Source organism: Mesocricetus auratus, unplaced genomic scaffold (genome assembly GCF_017639785.1).
Source record: "Mesocricetus auratus isolate SY011 unplaced genomic scaffold, BCM_Maur_2.0 Super-Scaffold_100006, whole genome shotgun sequence".
Classification (NCBI taxonomy): Eukaryota; Metazoa; Chordata; class Mammalia; order Rodentia; family Cricetidae; genus Mesocricetus; species Mesocricetus auratus.
The window spans coordinates 42,563,319-42,584,795 of NW_024429190.1; the positions used below are offsets into that span (position 1 = coordinate 42,563,319).

Consider the following 21,477-nt stretch of genomic DNA (forward strand, 5'->3'; position numbering starts at 1 on the left):
CCACAGTGGACTGAAGTATGTAAATGTAATAAGCATAATTTAAATGACGAATGTCAGCTTCCAGAAAGAAGACTACCATGTGATTCTGAGAAAGCTAAGAATTAGCTGTCAAAGAACCTTTACTGAAACATCAATTTGATTATTCTACTCTGTCAAATGTGTTAGCAAATCATTTAGTCTTTGACTTCACTCCAAACATGTTACAATTAACATCTTATGTTGGCTCTTTCCTGTTCATTATGTTCCTTATGCCTCTATCACTCATGGCATGTGCAAGCAAATTTCTTTGTTTCTACATCTTGTTTCAGGGAATTACATTGTGACATGGGAAATCATAGGCTCACTATGTATAAATTGTAAAAAAAAGATAAATTTTTGCTGTAGACAGTGGCAGTAAATATCTAATCATAACTGTCAAGCTCATCATGAATTATCAATTATCTGGATAATGAAATACTTTGAAATGGAAAGTAAGTAAATTCATATATCAAACACATCAAGTACCATCCGTTCTTGACATAGTTAATCTTCATTGCTCTCCTGACTGGATTTAGAAACAGATCCTCCAGGCATGTCTATGAGAGTTCCCAAAGAGGTTTTCCTGAGGAGCCAAGCAAGACCCAGCTTGAATGGGTGGCACCATCCCATGGACTGGACTTCTAAACTGAATTGAAAGGGGAAAAGGAAAAAAATAAGCTGAATATCTTTCTACTTCCTGACTGAACATGAAGTGATGAAATGCCCCCAGTCTCCTGCCCCCAAAGTCAGAGCCATTCCCCCTGCCACATGGTGGCTTCTATGATGGACTAATAAACCCTGCCTTTCTTAACAGGCTTTTGTTGGGCATTTTGTCACACTAATAACAAAATGTTATACACTTCTGCCTATCAAAAGTGTATCTCTAGGGGACTGGGAAGATGGCTCAGCTATTCCGAGCTTGCACTGCCCTTGCAGAGAACCCAAATTTGATTCCCAGCAGCCAGGACAGGCAGCTCACCAAGGCTCCAGGAGATCTGACATCTCTGGCCACTGCTGACACCTGCACTCACACACACATAGACCCATGCAGACACACATGCATACGACATAATTAAAAATAAACCTGAAAAAAAAAAGAAAAGAACTCTACTAATAGAAATATGAATAACTTTCAAGATGTTATCCTTATGTCAGTTGGTGCCTCTGGTAGTCTGAATGAGAGTGACCTCTAGCAGCTCACATTTGAATACTCGGTCCCTAGTTGGGGGGACTGTTTAGGGAGGAGTAAGAAAGGTGGACTTGTTGGAAGAGGTATGTCACTGGCTGTGGCCTTTGAGGTTTCAAAAGCCCACACCATTCCCAGTTAGCTTTCTCTGCCTAGTGATTGTGTCTAAAGATGTAATCTCTCCGCTTCTGTTCCAGCGCTATGCCTGCCTGCCTGCTGCCATGCTCCCTACCATGACAGTCACGGGCTCTTAGTCTCTTGAACTGCAAGCCCCAAATTAAATGCTTTCTCTTACAAGTTGCCTTAATCATGGTATTTTAACACAGCAATAGAAAAGTAGCCAAGACAGTGATGACAATTTGACCTTTTTACAAGGTTACATCTAGATTGTCTTTAATGTGGATATGACTTAGTTTGTAACTAATTTTAGTCACTGGTCATTACTTCCCAATTCATTGCCACTTTCTCACAACCCCTGTAGCAGTCACAATTCTACAGGAAAACAGAATGAAGTGTGTGTGTGTGTGTGTGTGTGTGTGTGTGTGTGTGTGTGTGTGTGTGCGCGCACGCGCGCGTGCCCGTGTGTGTACTCAAATGTGATTTATTATAAAGATTTGGCTCTAGTCTTGTAATCATGAAAGCTGGAAAGTCTCACAACTGCCATGTGTGAGCTTCAAGCTCAGGAAAGAGGGTGGCATGATTCTTGTCCAAATCTGAAGTCCTGAGATCCAGGAGAACCAATGGTGTGGGACCTAGTCCACGGGCAAAAGAAAGTCAATGTCTCAGCTCAGGAGGCAGACGAGGAGAACAAATTCTCTCTCCTCTGCCATTCTGTTCTCTTTAGTTTCTCAAAGTACTAGGTGATACACACCTAGTTAGAGGAAGACAATCGGTGTTCATCAGTATACAGATTCAATGTTAGTCTTGTCCAGATATGCCCTTCCATATATACCCAGGAGTAATGCTTGTCCAGATATCTAGGCTACCTATGATTTGGTGAAACTGACACATAGAATCCACTCACTTTTTTCTTCCTGGAACATATGATATTTTTGAAAAGTTTGGGTAAGCTGTACTTCTAAACTTTATCTTTTATTAAAAATTTAAATTGTTATGTAGGTACCTTTCAATTTCCCTGTCACTCAGAACGTTACATCAAGAAGCTGGTGCTGGTAAGATTTGGTTGGTCCCACTCCACAGAGAAGCATTAGCAATAAACATTATCATGTGTGCCTGAGAACCACAACCACATTATCTCAGCCCTCAACCATCTATTGGATTGAGACCAAATCCAAAGCCACAAACCTCACAGCCTGTGCAGTGCGCAAACCACACTGGGTGGCCCCGTGAAGGGCACTAGCTGGCAGGTCCATCACAAGAAAATAGACCAGTCAAAGGCACTCTGAGAATGGAGAACATGCCTGAAGCTGGATGAACAGAAAGAAGAATGGGGTTATTATAGTGCAAGTCCCCTGTGCAAGTACTGGTGAGACTGTGTCTTCCCAGAGAAGTGGGCTGGGGCAGATGACTTGGGGTCTGTGAACCCCAGATTACAGTGTGCAGAGCTAATGAGACTTCCTGGAAGGAAAATCATACTTAAAGTGGGAATTTTTCTCCTAATAAGGAAAAGAGAAGGAGGGAGTTTGTCTTCCCAGTGGTGACTGGGTCAGGGAATAGGGCATTTGTAGGGTATGTGTTTCTGCCAGCACATGGGTGGGGTAGGGTAGACACCTCTCTTCTTCATTCCTGCTTCTCCCATGAGTGATGGCTCATGAACAGCAGCCCAGGGAACACCTGCTACCCCCTATTAAAAATGATACCCACAAGTCCATAATGAATCTGTTTCCAGACACACAGGTCATCGAACCCCTCAAGGATCTCCAGGGTCTCCACTGTCTGCCACAGTAAAAACAGCATGCCCTCACACCAGGCCCAGACCCAAAAGTGCTCAAGCCCAGACAGAGTTAACTGTACATACAGAGCCAGGGGAAGGGAGATCAATATTTGCCCAACGGAACAGAAAAATCAATCAATGGAGAGGAAAGAAAATGTTATCTCTAAGCCTTTGAAAGCAGTGGTTTAGATGTGTCCATACCGGCAGGTACAGAAGGAACGGAAGAAAGAAAAGGAAGGCCTTTGTGCATTGAGGCTCACGGTCGGGAAGACCTCAGTATTTGGAGAGCATTTCTTTCTCCTTTTTTTTTACCTGTGTGAGATAAATGAGCCATTTAAGGGGCTGGAGGATGGCTCAGCAGTTAAGAGCACTTGCTGCTCTTCTAGAGGACTGAAGTTTAGTTCCCAGCATCCACACAGTGATTCACAGGGTATCCAAAGCCTCTTTAAGAATTAGACATACACGTGGTGCACATGCATGCATGTAAGCAACACCTCAGGTATAAAACAAAAACAAAATGTTTTTTAAAGGGGCCACGGGGTTTTTTTCTGTTTATTTTTTTACATCTTTTTTCCTCTCTTTTTTTAATTTAAATTAGAAACAACCTTACTTCACATGTCAATCCCAGTTCCCTCTCCCTCCCCTCATCCCCCACCCCCCACCAGCCCCCCCAACTCCACTCCCCAGGGAAGGTAAAGTCTGTCATATCATCCCAGGCAGGGCCTAGCCATGCCCCCCCCAATGGAATGGGCTCCCAAAGTCCATTTGTATTTCAGGGACAAATACTGATCTACTACCCGAGGTCCCATAGATTGCCGAGGCTTCCTCACTGCCATCCAGATTTAGGGGGTCTGGGTATAAAGGAGTCATTGTAAAGCAAAGAATCCAGTGGCATCTGATACATTTCAGCGTTGTGTAACCACCGATCCCAACAAATGCCAAGGCATCACAGTGTGTTTCTTACACTAGAATCGCTTGTGCCAAAACCATGCCTGAAAGTGCTCAATTTGTTCTTACACTTTTCTTTGTACATAACTCTCTAGATTGGATTTGAGTAACCAAAATCTTGCTTCTCACCTGACGTACATAAGTTACTCTCGGGGCTTAAGAATGGACCAACATATACTCCATGTTTAATGGGGTGGGAAAGAGAGAGGTGATTATGGCATTCTGCATGCAGGAAAAACTCACATTTATGATCCTAGATATATGGACAGACTGTTTAATCAGCACAATGGAAAATTAAAGCTTTTTTTCCCTATGATTTCTTCTGTCCAGGGTTCCAGGCATATTTGTTGCTAATAAAAATGCAAAATGACATGAAGTCCCTAGCTTCCTCAGCAAATGTTTATCTAGACAAAACAAGCTTGGGTTTGCAATCAGAAGGATGTAGAGAACCTTTTTCTCCTTTGGTGGTGAAAGGAGACAGTGGGCCAAGAAGCTGCCTTCTGTTGTAGGGTCTGCAGTCACCGCAAGGTCACTCATGGGTGTATTTACATGGCTGCTTGGTCAAGAAATAATCTCACTGGGACTCCATTTTGCCACAGAGTCTTCCTGCAAAGCGTTTGGGTGTAATGTGGCTTCTTTGCCCTGCTCTGGCCTGTTGATCACGTTAGACTTGGAAACTGTGTTAGGTTGACACTCTCTAAACCGACGCTCTCCACCCCTGATAAATACCTGTGTTCTACAAACAAATGTGTGTGTTACATTAAACCTATGAATACAAAGAACCAAAAAAAAATCTTCCTCAAAAAATGCCAGCTAATTTCTTTCTTACTGTCTCTCAAATAACTAGATAAGACTAGGGTAGACTCTTTGTCTTATATTACTGAAAAAAACAACTACCGCATGATTTATGAGCATTCCACCTAAAGGAATAATCAATAGATGAGAAAGATGAGGGCAGAACAAGTCAATAAGTAGTTTTAGACCTATCCAGCATGATATTACTTCTGTAAAGTTCTGTGTTACCACTATGCAATAGGCACCCAATATGTGCTTGTTATTTGAATTGAATACGGAAATTTTTCCATTAGTCATCTTTATGGTGCATTTAGCCTTACCATATTGATCAAATAACTATACTGCTTAGAGCCAGGTGCTCCACTCAAAGAAACAATTATTTTTAAATAGATTTCGATTTTTGTAATGATCCATTCCATTCCCAGCTCCTCTGCTTCAGTACCAGCCAAACATCATTCATGAGACCATTAATATCCCCAGCGCACACAAGCACGACTTCTTAAACTGTGACTCACTTGAAAAGGCAAGTTCTGCTAGAAATCTTAGCTGAAGTCATCCTTGTGGATTTCTGGGAGTTTCCCTGGCACCAGGTTTTTCCCCAAAGCCGGAAATGGCCACCTAAGTCTCCTAGCAATAGAGGATAGGTAGCCTGTAACTAACCTTCTCCTGTAATCAGATTGGTGACTACCCCAATTGTCATAAGAGAGCTTTCCTCCAGTAACTTATAGAAGCAGATGCAGAGATCCACAGACAAACACCGGGCCAACCTCTGGGAATCCTGTTGAAGAGAGGGAAAAAGGATTGTACAAGCCATGGGGGTTCAACGCCATCACAGGGGAATCCACAGAAACAACTAACCTGGGCTCGTAGGAGCTCACAGACTCTGGACTGACAGCTAGGGAGTCTGCATGAGACCGCCCAGGCCCTCTACAGATGTGTGACAGTTGTGTAGAATGTTCTGTTTGTGGAACTCCTGGCAATGGGATCAGGGCCTGCCTCTAACACTTGAGCTGGCTTTGGGAGCCTATTCCCCATACCGGGTCACCTTGCCCAGCCTTAATACAAAGGGAGGAACCTAGTCCTACCCCAACTTGATGTCCCATGCTTTATTGACACCCGTGGGAGGGGGGCACTGCCCCTTTCTGAACGGAAACAGAGGAGGAATGAATAGGGGTTCAGAGGGGGGCAGAAGGGCAGGAGAAAAGGGGGGAAACTGCCGTAAGAATGTAAGATAAATGAGAACGCAATTAATAAAAAAAAGAAAAGAGAATGCAAGCTCTGGACTGGTTATCTTGAGAAGCCTGCCCTAATCCAGGTGTGCACTGCCTGTCTTCCTTCTCTTCAATGTCTCTCTCCCTCTCTTACTGCCTCTGCTTACATTTAGATCCACATTAGTCTTTTCTGAATAAACTTGTTTTGCTTTTTTAAAAAATATGCAAATTCCCGAACTCCCCCTACTCCTGCCCCTGCAATATTTTTTAACCCTGAGAAGGTACTAGGAATTTCCATTTTAAAAGTATTCTGGGGAGAAAAAAGTATTCTGGGTGCTGCTAAGGCAGGTGACCTTCAGAGCAAACATTAGGAACTGATCCACAAATTTGACCACTCTTAAGTCTGATGGGCAAGTTCTAGAGCTCAAGGAAAGCGTGGCTTATTTTACCTGTCTGTTTGTATCGTGTGGTTATTTATTGCCTTCATGTAAGCACTAAGATGATTTTTGCTTATTTTTCTGTGGAGATTTTTGCAAATCTCATGGGGGGCGATGCTACTTTCTATTTGAATTGTGTCAGTGGGGCTGGTAGTAGCACTGTGCCTAATGCCATTGCCTCCTGGCCTCCCTGGTTGTGTGGATCTGGGACTGACAGCTATGCCATCATTCTTGGCAGAGCAATTTCTGCACTAGAAGCTTTGCGTGTGTGAAATTTTCACAAGGTTCGGCATGTCTCTTTGTCACCAACAAACATCAGCATAGAACAGCTTTTGTTTTGTTACATAAACTTTGAAGAATTTACGGTAAAACGTTGGAATTTGTATCTAACAGAATATGCAAACTGCTTCCTAAGTATATTAAATAACTTATAGTTGGTCTAATTGTATTTGTATACACCGTGATGATAAAAAATTGACCTAACAATCTATCTTGCTGTTTATTACCTGAGTGTTCATATGCTGTGGGTATAAAATGAACTTTCTTGTTCATACACAGGGACTTCTAGGTGAAAAATATGGGAACATTCGAATCCCAGGGGAAGTTGAAGCTTCCGAGTTTGAAATGATTTTGGATGCTGCCGTGGAGGCAAAATTAGACACGAAGTTACTGGAAGATTGGTACTGCCGGGATGAGAACTCTGTGCCAGCCGCATATTACCTCAGACCCAGGCTAGAGATGCCAAGAAGCAACAAGAACTCAGTAAGTCTGCCTCCTCTGACTGTCCCTCTGGGGTGATTTCCCTTCTCTCTGAAGTATATCTATCATAAATTATACTAACAAAAGTCTATCAGCTGTAAACTCTCTCAGGGGATATGAAACTATAACTTAGCTTGCTCTTATTGGCATATGTCATGCCTATCACCTGTAAGTTCACATATCCTATTAATACTCAAAATGATTCCGCCATTATCTTACCAAAGCTAACTCTCCTCTTACCTCTTGTCGCAATTAGTTCTTATTGTGAACTTGGGACAACCTAATGTCCCCTGGAAAGAAGGAAATTCAATTTAAAGAAGTGCCTCCCTCAGACTGGCTTGTGTGTGTGTGTGTGTGTGTGTGTGTGTGTGTGTGTGTGTGTGTGTGTGTGTAACACTGTTTTAATTGCTGACACATGAGGGCTCAGTGCACTGTGGGCAGTACCATCCTAGGCAAATGACCTCAGGCTATGTAAGAAAGCTAGCTGAGTGTAAGTCAGGAATCAGCGTTCCTCCATGGTTTCTGCTTCGGTTCTTGCTTGAGCTGCTGCCTGACTTGCCTCAATGATGGACTGCAACCTGGAAGTGTAAGCCAGATAAACGCTTTCCTCCCCTAAGCTACCTTTGGTCATGATTTTATGACAGCAACAGGATGCAAACTAGAGCACTCCATATTTCCCTATCGGTTCCTCGAACAAATTTCCATTGGACAGTCTTAGCCTGTCTCGGTATCTCAATTCTCCCTCTCAGTTTTAATTTTCTCTCCTCTCTCTAGCCCTGCTGCTTTCCAGAAAAGTTCCTCAGGTCTTTATTCCAATTCACTGGTATTTTCTTCAGCTGTTTCTACTGTGTCAATATACTGATTCCCAAATTCAATAGTTGTATTTTTTATTTCATGAGTTTCAAGTGTGTTTGTTTTTAGTTCTTCTTTGTTTCATGGATCCTTTTTAAAAATATGCTTTGCTGCCTTATGTACTCATTATTAGTACATTTTTGATATTACATTTTAGTAAAATTTTTATAGTTCTCCTCTAACATTTCCAACAGCCTGTTTTCTGGTTGTTTGGGTAGAATCGATCATAGAGTAAATTGGTTTATGTCTCACTCTCTTCTCCTGTCCAACTTGGCTTCAAGTATATCTATGATATGTCCTTTAAAACTAAGCACAGGACAAAGAGGGGAACAGTGAGTCTGTTTGTTCCTTTGAATATTTAGAGGAATTTTTAAAGGACTGATATCTGTCTGTCTTCCAAAGCTAGCATCCTTGATATAGCTGGTACCCAGATAGCTTCAAGAGTGATACATTTCCCATGGATCTGCATTCTTGTGTGTTTATTATTCTGATATCTTCTTCATGCTGGGGACATCATGTCCAAGACACTGCCATTACTTAAAATATATATAACAATAATGTTTTCTAGACAGGGCTCTTAGAGTAAACTCAGAGCATCTCAGGGTTGAATACAAGAGTAAATGGAGCTGTCTTACACAGTGGTCTGAGGACACTTGCTCTTATGTGACTGTTAATTGTTTTTCTGCTTTTTCTCCATTTATTTCTATTATCCTCCAGGGAAATGTAAATCAGTCTCAATGTCCAAAGCTATTTATGCATAAACCATTCACAATTATTGTTGAGGAAATGAATGTGTGGCTGAGACTTTTAAAAGTTCTGAGACATTCTCTTGTTAAACAGTCATCCCACTTTCTTAGCCAATTACAAAAAAACAATGAGACAACAACAACAAAAACTAAAGACATGTGGTGGCACACAAACACACACACCCCTGTTTAATTCTCTTTCTCTCCTCTTCAGGGGAGATTTTAAAGATTATATTGTTATGACATTTAAAATCAAAACACAAGAAGGAAAGCTATGGTAAAATAATAAAGCATGTCTTGGTCCTATTTACTGTTTCTATAACAAAATATAAAAGTCCGGTTGCTTTCTAAGGAAAAGAATTTCCTTTTGGTCACAATTTGGGGCTTCTAAAGTCCAAGGTGGGTGGGCACCTCCATCTCCTCAGCCCCTGACAAGGACCCTCTTGACCATACCATCACAATATAAGCTCTTGCAGAAGAAGCCACATGGTTCCTTTATAAGAGCCCAGTCTCTCCAGAGCTACCTGCAGTTCAACAAGAATGACATTAACATCCTCCAAGGATGGCATTCTTGGTGATATGACCACCTTCTATGCCATCTCATCTCTCAGCATTGCCAGGAGAAATGGGGGTCAGACTCCTGGCACATACGTAAGCAATAGGAACCACAGCAAAGGCCAGCAAACAAACACTGTCTGGGTCGTCATGCCTTCATGTAACCAGGGTAAGTTCACATGCAATATGGAGATGATATCTTACTCTAGGATTACTGGAGAGAGGAGAATGAAGTGAGGCGCTGGAGAGACCAGCTCTCATAGCATTGGCATATCCAGTCTTGTTCTTAAATACTGGCTTATCTTTCGTGATTTTGAGACTAACTTCCCACTTTCAACTTTTCCTAGACGCAGCCCTCTGCCGGTCCTGAGAATGAGAGGCCATGGCAAGAAATATCAGATGAAATCAAAACCATATTTAAAGCTGCTGTCAAACTGCTTCATGAACAGGGTAAAATGAAGCACAGCCAGGCTAAGCGGTACCTGTTCTCAGGTAATTTCATGTGTCTTCAGTACATTAAGAAGTGGATGAAATGTGGATGTGTCCACAGCTTCCCTCTCCAGGTTCTTTAAATTTAGACCCATTTGGTACCACACAAAGTTAACTTAATAAATGCTTCTACATCCCAAAAAGATGTGTTAACTCCCAGGAAACCCCTTACTTAGCTTGCTGGCTTCTCTAACAAATGTGATCTTAAAAGAAGTTCAGAGGTGGCCAGACTCTGTAATTGTTCCCCAGTGGAGCTGTTCCTTCCATCTTAGTCTCCCAGCAAATGTGGGGGAGCCTATCATGGTCAACTTACAGGCAAGATCCGGGGAGACAGCAGTGAAGAAGGAAAGTCAGCGTTCTCCCGGAAACAGACTGCAGTGAGGCAAAGAAATGATTGTCAAGTAATAAATGAGCAAGTTCTTTCCAGAAATTAAATAATTCGTAACTTGAATAAAACACACTCATAAAAATCAGTGGCCAAGAGGGATGCTGGGGCTCGGGTGTGGATAGGATGGGCTGAGCTGATTTTGAGGTAGAAGATGGAAGGAATCAGTTGTATCATGACTGTCTAAGCAGAGAATCCCAGGCAATGGGACCAGCTGGTTACGATCCCTCAGAGGGAGTGGTCTGGGTGTCAGTGCATTCACAGGTCTCTCAGCCAACAGAATAAGGGGTTGGTTTATTCTGGAACCAAATATGAATGACCATAACCTGGGAACACAAGCTTGGGTTACTCCAAAAACCCTGTGTAACACAGTGGCAATTTTCTGAAGCTTTTGTAGCTGCAGAACAAAAGAAAACAATAAATCGAGGCATTTACAAATACATTGGTAGAAGCATCAGTTAGGTGGGTTACAGTTCAACAGAGAATTCCCAGCTATAGGCATCAGATGCTGTATGACAACATCTTAGCCTGTGAGTCAGTGGAAGCTATGTGTCTGTTTGTACGTACATTTTAAAAAGTTTTTCCTGATAGACAGTTAAAAAGATGTTTGGTCGATGCAAAAGTAAGCTAAAAAAAAAAACAGACTATTTATGGGGCTAAAGGTAATCTAATATAATTTGTCTTGACCTGCAACACTCCAGTTCTCCACAATCACAACATACTAATCCATCAAGCAACCTCTTAGAATGTTCAACACAGGCAAGCCTTTATTCTGGGAACTCTCGTGAACAGCAAAAATGTCAGGTTTGGGGAGGATGACAGGAGGTCTGAAGGCAGCCATCTGAAGAGCTTCACACTGAACAGTAGGTGATGACAAGGGAAACTGGTGAGGAGGGTATGAAACTGGAGAAAAATGTGTCAGGACTCGATTTTATATTAAATAAAATAGCGTGCACACACGCACTCACACACCAACACATGCACATACATCCATACTACACACACAGGCACTCACACATACTCTCATACACACACAAACACATACACACACACTCACATGCGCACACATACCACACACAGACACACTCACATACACTCACTCACACACACTCACATACACTCACTCACACATACTCACATACATACACTCACACACTTACATATATACACACTCACACATACACACACATACATAAACTCATTCATACACACACACACACACACACACACACACACACACACTTTCCAGCTCATCCTTACAGAGCAGTTTGTAGCCTTCCACAGACAGGCATTGGAAGCCTCATTGTCAGAAACTGTAGGGAAACTCACATCTGCAGGAATAAGGCAGTCTCAGTTTTGAGAGCACATACACCGCTGGTTAAAGGTCATCAGATATGCAGAGTAGAATGTTTTAAAGTTCATGATGAGTATTGCACTTTCAGATCACTGCTTTGAACGCTGTGGCCTGGGAACACAGATTCTCAATACCATGTTCCAGTGTGGTAACAGTATCATGGCAGAGCAAAAATCATGTGTAAAAACTCAAAAAGCACTTGACCCTCAACCACGGGATACAGATATACAAGCAGTTCTTTAAAGCTGTAAATCATTCTGGTGAAGTCCACTGAAGCAAGTGCCAAGATGGAAAGTGAAAACGGGGTCCAGTGAGGATAGGGGAAAGTTAGGAATATGTGTGCATAAATATCAGGAATTCTATTTCACAGCTTTCTCTTTCTATCACAAATGCCGAGGTGAGAAGATTATTTATTTTGGCTCCATCCAAGAGCCTCCAGGCCATGATCAATCAATTCAGTGTCCCCATTTTGCTTCTGGGCCTGTGGTAAGGTCACACAGCACTAGCTTATTGCCAAACCATCCACCTCATGGTGAATAATGAAAATGAGAACCAGTAAGAGCTTAGAGTCCCCTGAGTCCCTTCAAAGATATGCTCCATCAACCCGAGACCTCCCACTGAACCACACCTACCTCTTAAAAGTTCAGTCCCAACAATGGACTCCAGGGAGCAACCCTTTAACACACAGCATCTGAGGGTATTCCAGGTCTAAACTACAGCAGGAACTATAAACACAAGTTCCCCCTAGACCATGAAGGTGCACACTGCCTCCAAGATCTGAAGAGTGGACTCCCTGTCATGTTGCTTTTTATTCAGGTTCATATATACTATTGCAGGCATTGCTGGATTTTTCTCTCAGCATTGCCTGCTTCCTCTCAACCTGTACTGAGCACAACTAGCAGGATGTATGGTGCGTAGTAGTTGCTCAAGAAAGGTCAGTTTATGAAGAAGGAGTCGGGATTGCTGGAAGGAAGGAAGGAAGGAAGGAAGGAAGGAAGGAAGGAAGGAAGGAAGGAAGGAAGGAAGAAGGGATAGAGGGAGGGAGGAGAGACAGAGGGAGGATGGGAAGTAGAAAGGAGGTGTTTCTGTATGGTTTCTATTGCTGTGATAAAGACCATGACCAAAGACAACTTCGGGAGCAAAGGATTTATCCCATCTTACACTTACTGGTAACAGAGGGAAGTCAAGTCAGGCACTCAAGGCAGGAACCTTGAGGTGGGAGCTGATGCAGAGGCCATGGAGGAGTGCTGCTTACTGGCTCACTCCCCATGGCCTCCTCAGCTTACTTTCTTATACCAATCAGAACTACTTGCCCAAGACTGGCTCCACCCACAGTGGGCTGTGTCTTAACACATCAATCGTCAAACAGAATATGCCTACACTGACTTGTCTACAGGTCAATTTAGTGGAGGGGGCATTTTTCCATTGAAGTCCCCTCTTCCCAGATGACCTGTAGCTTGTGTCAAGATGACAAACAGTCCAACCAAGGCTGGAGGGAAGAGAGAATGGGAGGGAGAGGAGGAGAGAAGGTGGGACTTACAATGCATGCTTACTTCTGTGCATCTCTAAGTACTAGAAGCCATATGTGATTCAGAAGAAATGGTGACCTATACAAAGTCACTTTCTATACCTTTCTAAGACCATGGAATTGATCAGTAGTGTGGATTGTTATTTTATCAATATTCAGAACATGACTATATTTTATTTTAAGCTGTGCTTTTTCATTTCTATTTTTCTAGAGTACAATACATCTCAAACAAAATGATGACACCACACTGTAAAGGGTGGCCTGGCAAGGAACCAGGAGTCTAGTTATGTCACTTGGCTGCCTCCATGTTTCCTGGCCCTAAAGGGACCCTACTGTTTCTACATTAAAAAGGGCTAAAGTTGGAGAGGGAAATTAAACTTAAAACTTAAAGTCATCACTATGAACTTGGTATGCTTGCTTTATCAAGGTGTGTTCAACTTCTCCTTCCCAATGGGAGGGAAATAAAATATTTTATGAAAAATTCTATTCTTCTGGGTCCTGCCTGCTTAGGAAAAGACTAATGTGAACTTGGAAATCATTCCACATGTTGCATCACTACAAATTATAAACAAAATAACCTTCCCCAGAATGAATAATAGCTACATAATAGGAATTAGGGCATGTGACTCCTTTGTTCAAGGCAATAATCCTCATCTTAACTTCTTCCAGCTATGGAAGATGAGTTTGACTTTGCTCTAGGCAAGCAAACTCCAGCATTCCTGAAGAAGTGTGTGTGCTACATCAGGAAAATTGCTAACATCGAGCGCTTCGTGAAAATCCCAGAGATGGGAAAATACATGGACATAACTGGAGCGGAGCCAAGAATCATTCGTGACCCAGAAGCCCAGGAGAAGCTTGTAAAACTCAGGGATGAATTCATTCCTACCATCGTTGCATCCTCTAATCTGAGAGTATACACGTCTGTCACTCATTGTGACATGAAACTGGGCTATTCCCAGGAGATAGAAAATCATTACATAGAAGGACTTGGTAAGCAATTTTATGAGGACATGATTGACATAATTCAGGCGACAGTGCAGCAGAATTTTGACACAGAGACTGATACACTGTATGATGAAATTCTTCAGCACTCTTCACTATGTAAAACATACGCCTCCTTCTATGAATACAAATGTGAATCACTAAACATCTTGCACAAATACATCCTGCCAAGCAAAACCGGGCACATCAACCCTCTCATTGTGTATGGTGGACCATGCACTGGGAAGACTCTACTGCTGGCTGAAGTAGCAAAAAAGGTAAAATAAATAGATAAATAATCTGCTCTTTCCCTTCTGTGTGTATAGAAATATGATTCTTTGGGGGAAAATAATAACTTGATCAAATTCAACTTTAATTTTCTTTGTTTGCTATCTGAATTATAACTAGGCCTTTTGGGACGGATACATCTGTGTTTCTTTTTTGCTAGTGTAATAGTTGTGCTGTAAGAACAAGATACATAAGCTATAACTATAAAACAATTTTCTCTTGTCACTCAGTTTTGTGACTCATCTACCTCACTTGGATGAAAAGGTGAACCAATTCCTCAAAACTCTCTCGTTCCTAGCTGGCGCATGCCTTTAATCCCAGCACTTGGGAGGCAGAGGCAGGTGGATCTCTGTGAGTTTGAGGCCAGCCTGATCTACAGAGCGAGTTCCAGGACAGCCTCCAAAACAATACAGAGAAACCCTGTCTCGAAAAACCAAAAAAAACCAAACCTCTCTCATTCCTATCAGGCAAAAATTAGCCTTCTAGTTCTCTAGTCACTAAGTCAGGCTCAGTTCAACAGTAAGAGTGCCCAGCCTAAGGAGATAATTAACACTTTGGTGTATATTTTTCTTCTTCATCTGAGGCCTACCACAAGTTAGGGATTTCAATGAGAACAGTATCAGACTGTGTACCCAGATTTATGGTCACTGAATGCTCTGTAGCTTTTAGAACTTGAACAAATATTTCCTATGGTTAAGAAGTACTATTTTACTGCCTGTGAGTCCCACCTGCAGACCTGCATATGAGCTTTGTGGCAACACTTTGGCCTTCGCAGATGGCTTGCGCATTTCTTGGATCAGGGCTTCTCTTTGTATGGCTGGTGTTAGTCTGAGCTCTAGGGGGGAAACCTCATTGATTATGATTGTGTTAGGGCACAGCACCGTTCTAAACTCTGCTTGTATGTTTTAGGCTTATGGCTGGCTACATGAAGACACAGGGCCAGACTCTGACCCGGTTGTCATCGTGAGATTTCTAGGGACGACAGACATGAGTATTGATCTGAGGACACTCCTTCTAAGTGTTTGTGAACAAATGGCAGTCAACTACAGATGTCTGGTTCAAAGCTACCCTAAGAAGATCCACGACCTTCGTGACTTATTTATAAACCTGTTGAATGAGTCTTCAGTGCAGAGGCCTCTGGTGATAATATTTGATGCCCTGGAGCAGCTCTCGGAGAGTGACGATGCTAGGAAACTGTGGTGGCTGCCTGCTCACCTCCCCCGGTTCGTGAGAATCATCCTATCCACACTGCCCAACAAACACGGGATCCTGCAGAAACTAAGGTGCCTTATCTATGAGGAAGACAACTACATCGAGCTGATTCCCCGGGACAGAAAGATGTGCAGCCAGGTCCTCAAACACCAGCTGCTGAGGGTCAAAAGGAAGGTCACATCAGGCCAACAGATTTATGTAAATAATGCATTCTCCAAGTGCACGCTGCCTATGTTTGTGAACCTGACTTTCAGGGAGGTGAGACACTGGAGATCTCACAAGGACGTGGATGAATCCTCCCTCTGTGTGACTGTCCATGAAAGTATAGAACAGTTATTCTGGTCCTTGGAGAAGAAGTGTGGTCAGAAACTGGTTTCCAGAGCTCTGGGTTACATCACCATGGCCAAAATGGGTCTGAGCGAAATGGAACTCGAGGATGTGTTAGCTCTGGACAACAGTGTTATGAATGAACTCAATGAGAACACCAGACCCAGCAATCCCTTGAGAGTACCTTACCTGTACATCGCAAGGCTCAAGGAGGGTCTCAATGGATACTTAATAGAAAGACACGTGAAGAATGTCACACTCTTAGTCTGGGCCAACAGACATCTTCAGCTCATAGCTCAGAAGCTGTATCTTCAGGAGGACAGAAACATTCGTGAGATGCACACAATCCTGGCAGATTATTTCCTAGGGGTGTGGTCAGGAGGCAGGAGGAAAGCTTTCAGCCTGGAAGACCCCTACTTGAATGGCTGCCTTGATGTAGAGAACAGAAGCCTGCTCGAGGAAGAAAAGCATTTCATGGAACAAGCGTCCTTTGACAGGCAGGCCCCCGACCAGCCCTGGGTTTTCCAATGTAACCCACTAGAGCCTGACATCTTTTTTGTCAATCACCGGAAAATGTCTGAGCTCTTGTATCATCTGACAAGGTGTGGGAAAACCGATGACCTGCTTTACGGAATTATCATGAATTTCAGCTGGCTTTACACCATGATCAAAATTGGTCAGTTTGACAAAGTGCTTGCAGACATAGAACTGGCTTACAACTACTCACAGGAAAAGGAGCTGAAGTTCCTAGCCAGCACGCTCCGTGGCATCAGAAATAAAGTCATCACGTTCCCAGGCTCCCTTTCGGCAGAGCTTCAGCAAAGGCTGCTGCCTGTTGTTAGTTCCCTGCCCAAACTTAGACATCTTCTTTTAGAATGTGACAAAGACGGACCTAAATACTGCTCCATTGTTCCTCTTCACTCATCCATGGATGTGACATACAGCCCCGAGCGTCTCCCCCTAGCAGCCAGCCACCTGCACGTCACGGAGGTTCTGCCCACCGGCAACCCCAGCACTGTTCTCACAGCTTTAGAAAACGGCTCCATCAGCACATGGGATGTAGAAACTCGCCAGCTACTCAGGCAAATCACCACAGCCCAGTCTGTCATCCTGGGCATGAAGCTCACCAGTGATGAGAAACACCTCGTAGTTGCTACGACAAACAACACCTTGCTGATTTATGACAATGTCAATTCCTGTCTCCTGTCTGAGGTGGAAATCAAAGGGACCAAGCATGGGAGTGGCTCCACCTACATCAACGGATTTACACTCTCCGTCAAACATGCACTTGCATGGCTGGAGGCCAGCAAAGATGTCACTGTCATTGATCTGCTCTATGGATGGCCCCTTTACCAGTTCCACTGCTGGTATGAAGTGACCTGTGTCCAGTGCTCTCTGGATGGGGTGTATGCTTTCTGTGGCCAGTACCTCAACAATACCACCATTTTCCACTTAGGGAGTGGAGAAAAGCTATGTACAGTGACGTCAGAGTTCTCAGGTGGCTTTGTGAAGTTTCTCCTCATCTTGGACACAGCTCAGGAGATGGTTATGGTAGACAGTGAGGGAAGCCTCTCTGTTTGGAATACAGAGGACATATCCAACCCCCAGCTGACTGAAGACTTTGACTGCCGAAAGGAAGACAGTGAGGTGGTGTGCATTGAACTTTCGGAGGACCAAAGCGCAATTCTGATCTGTAAAGCCCTGAGCATTGAGCTCTTGGACACTGGAATGTGGAAGGTAGCTGAAAAGTTCAGAGCCAGGCACAACGAACGATTTATATCTGCCGTGCTCTCCAAAAATGGAGACTGCATCATTGCAACCATGGAGAATACTCCAGCAGTGTTCTTCTGGAGGCGGGACACAGGACAGTGCATGGCAAGCTTGCAGGAAATCTCAGGTACCATAGTTAAGCTGGTCAAATCTAGTCACCACAATATGCTACTGTCTTTATCAACCAGTGGTGTTCTTTCCATTTGGGATATAGACATAATCACGGCTATGTCCAACATAGATAAAACTGGAAAACCCATCCAGAGTCTGGTGTTGCCTGCCAGAGGGGAAATCATTTATTCTCTTGATGGCTCTGATTGCGTTCATAAATGGAACTTCAGCAGCGGGTTCATTGAAGCAGTGTTTAAGCATGAAGGAATAGTTGAACACTGTGTGTTAACATCCACTGGAGACATAATGGTGACATCAGATGACAAAAGCAGCCAGTATGTCTGGCACACCAGCAGTGGGGAAAACCTCTTCCGAATTAATGGGCAGAGGATATCTCAGCTGCTGATCACACACAATGACCAGTTTGTGGTCTCTCTCTGCGAGGAAAATGCCTCCAGGGTTTGGAGACTGGCCACAGGCCACAGGGTCTGCAACATCTTGACCACTTTGCAAAATGCCTTTATTACCTCTGCAAACACCTTCGTGGTAGGAATGACAAAAAGCAAAGTGCTGGCAGTCAGTCTTTGGACAGGAAGTATCACCAAGAAATTTTGCTGCGAAGACGGGATCACCATTGTGAATTTTAAGCTGATCCCCGACTGTCCTGATATCATCGTGTTTATCACATCTGCTGAGACTGTAAACATCTGGAGTCTGACTGACGAAGTGATCTGTCGACGTGTGCAGCTTCCAAGCAACTTCTTGAAAAACCTGGAGGATTTTGAAATTTCTCCCAATGGGAAGCTAGGCATTATATCCCGGGGAGATGAAAATATCAACGTGCTAGATTTACACAGTGGAAAAATGCGGGTGGTTCATGCCTCTGGGGTCATCTGGAGGCAGAGACTTTCTAGAGATGGTCGCTATCTGGTATATATTTGTTTCCAGAATGGGGAGGAGGAGGAGGAAAATGATGCGATATCTAGCTTAATTGTAATGAGACTGGCTGATGGCAAAAACATTGGTGCTTGTTCCCTTTACAAAACACCAACTTTTCTTGCACTCTCACAGAGACACCTGAACATCATTGTCGGCTTTGAAGATGGGAGTATAGGAATATACACAGTTGTGGACCGTGTAGACGCCGCACTGAAAATCAAAATTGCAACTTCAAATAGCAGGCAGATTTTCAACAACGCAACACAGACATCCAGGCCAAAGTCGAACAGTTACTCCTTTAAAGTGTCTGTGGACTGTCTATGGAGAGAGTCCACTGAGGTCTTTGCAAGAGACAGCCCCATCACGGTGAGTGACTCCTCGGAGTCCAATGAGGCTACACCTTCCAAGAAACACAACTCTTGTTATGACCGGGTGTGCGCTGCCCTAGAATCCCGGAGCCACAACTACACACCAGATAACTGACCTGATGTTTATCCTGCTCAACTGAAATACATAATCCACATACAACAGAAAAAAATCAAAGTGCATCTTCTGCATCACAAATGATAAGCTGCTCATTTATTAAAAGCAGGGAAGATGCTGGAATTCTCAATGTATTAAAATCCTTATGAAAAGAACAGAACCACGAGACTCAACTTGGGTGCCATCTTTTCGTCCAAATGTATTAGACAAATAGAGAACTTATGTGTGTAATAGTGAAATGGCCATTTCACCTAGAAGAGAGAGGATAAAGTCTTTTAAGTTTGCTGTGTAATAAGAATCAACACAATTCACTAAATTGATTCAGATGAGAGAATCTAGACTTATAGACAGACCAGTTGGACTAGAATTAGTTCTACAGAAGCCAGTTGAAATCATGGTGGCAGAGAACTATTAGATTCTGAATGGTGGTATGATAGCAAATTGCAGCCTTAATCTCTCTTTACGTTTCTCAATCCTGACAACTGTGTAAACCTAGTCTGCACACAAGAGGTCTAACGGTGCAAAATTGTGGAAGAAAAATGTCCAGATGTGTTCCAGTTTCCCAAGACACCACATAAAATGTGAGATGGTGAACAGACTGGAACAATAACTAACTACCACTATTATAGGGCTACTGAACATGGAGAGTCAGTATTCATTAAAACACACTCACAATGACTGCATGCAAGGGTTTCTGTGTAATGGGATATATCATTTTTAAACTGTTTCTTTCTTGGATTGCAAGAGAACCCACTTAATATAATCTTTTCACACCTTTTCTTGAGATGCATATTTGTGCTGAGTGTAAAGAATTATAGGAAGGGCATTACAAACTTGGTCAAAACACCTGTTCATTTCTTTCATTGTACTAACAAGAATCTGTACTCTTCAGTCAGCTGTTGGGAAGCCTAAGTTATTTCCCAGCCCCCTGCAGTATGTCTTAATAGAAAGAAAGCTTTTGAAACGCATCATCTCTGAAATACTGATGACATTGCCTTACTCTCATTCCTCCTCTGCCCTGTGTAAAATGCAGATAAATGACCAAATACTCTGGGACAAACAATATGCCTGTCTCTGTGCTAAAATATTCCATTTATCCTAAGGGTGTCCAAAGGTTCTTATCCTCCCTGTTTGTAGTCACTTTCTTACTTCTGCACACTGTATGTATGCCTCTTTATCTGTCCCACTTCCAGACTGAGGACCTTCCTAGTCTTACATTTCAAAGCAGAAACTATGAAACGGTATATTAAAAACAGAAACAACTTTACCAATTTGAAGGAAAATGTATCTCAGAAGGTGAAAGTGCTTTTCTTCCTTCCATGTCCTCCGCATGTTCATGGAAGTCAGTGCCAGAGGCCGGTTTGGTTTTCCTTGAAAGCAGAAGCTACTTAAATCAGAACAGTGGACAAGGAACCAGCTTGTTTTTGTCCCAGCTCTGCTGCAGACTCATCATGCACCTGAAGCCTGATCTTTAACCTCACCAGGGTATTGGTTTTGTGGACTGCAAATAAAGGAGGTGATGGCTTCAGCTACAGCCTGTAAGCCTGGGGGGATGCCAGGAGTAACAGGAGAAACATGTCACAGCTGTGACATATTGGTTGCAGATATAACGGGGGAAAATTATCTATACCCACAGAGCATCCAAGTCAATTGTATTTCACTAGTGAAAGGATTTAACATGCAAGCATTCGAAGGTGTCACTCAGATACCAACAGCCTACTCCATGGCCAAACACCTTTTTCAGTGTGTTCCTCCTAGTTTAGCTACCAGCCAGTAGGTGGAAGCCCAGGGTAGGGCAAAAATCCATATACCCATCATCTGGAATCCATACTTTTAGCTCTTCAACCAACGCATCCTTATTTCTGTCATTATCAGTTGAACCTCCATGCCATACGTTTCTAAGAATTAAATGCCTATATGGATTAAATGTAGTGTGTGAGTGTTCTGTGTAAAAGCCAATAGGGTATATCAAGTGACCTGAATGATTTTTCCTAACATGTTTGCAACTGATAGCTCATACTGAATGTTTTTATGTAAACTTTGTATTGTTGGGATGAATTACCCAATCAGAGATTTATATTTTCATAAATGTTACATTTAGTTAAATTTTGTTACAGAGTTGTTACACTAGAAAATTATTTCAGTGTTCAGATAATATACAGTCTTGTGTATGTATTGTTTGTATGAATAAAAGATGAGCTACTTAAGT

At 42.8% G+C, this 21,477-nt stretch overlaps 1 protein-coding gene across 2 annotated transcripts in view; it reads left to right on the forward strand.

Annotated features, from left to right (window-relative positions):
• The window catches only part of Nwd2 (NACHT and WD repeat domain containing 2), a 156,314-nt gene extending 134,839 nt beyond the window's left edge, over positions 1-21,475 (forward strand). For both annotated transcript variants that reach the window (XM_005074389.4, XM_040747096.1), the window contains 4 exons: positions 7,048-7,251; positions 9,749-9,893; positions 13,827-14,416; positions 15,336-21,475. In XM_005074389.4, the coding sequence (XP_005074446.1) occupies positions 7,048-7,251; positions 9,749-9,893; positions 13,827-14,416; positions 15,336-19,268 (4,872 nt within the window). In that variant the 3' untranslated portion in view covers positions 19,269-21,475. The remainder of the gene's footprint in view (positions 1-7,047; positions 7,252-9,748; positions 9,894-13,826; positions 14,417-15,335) is intronic.
• Positions 21,476-21,477: the final 2 nt, after the last annotated feature.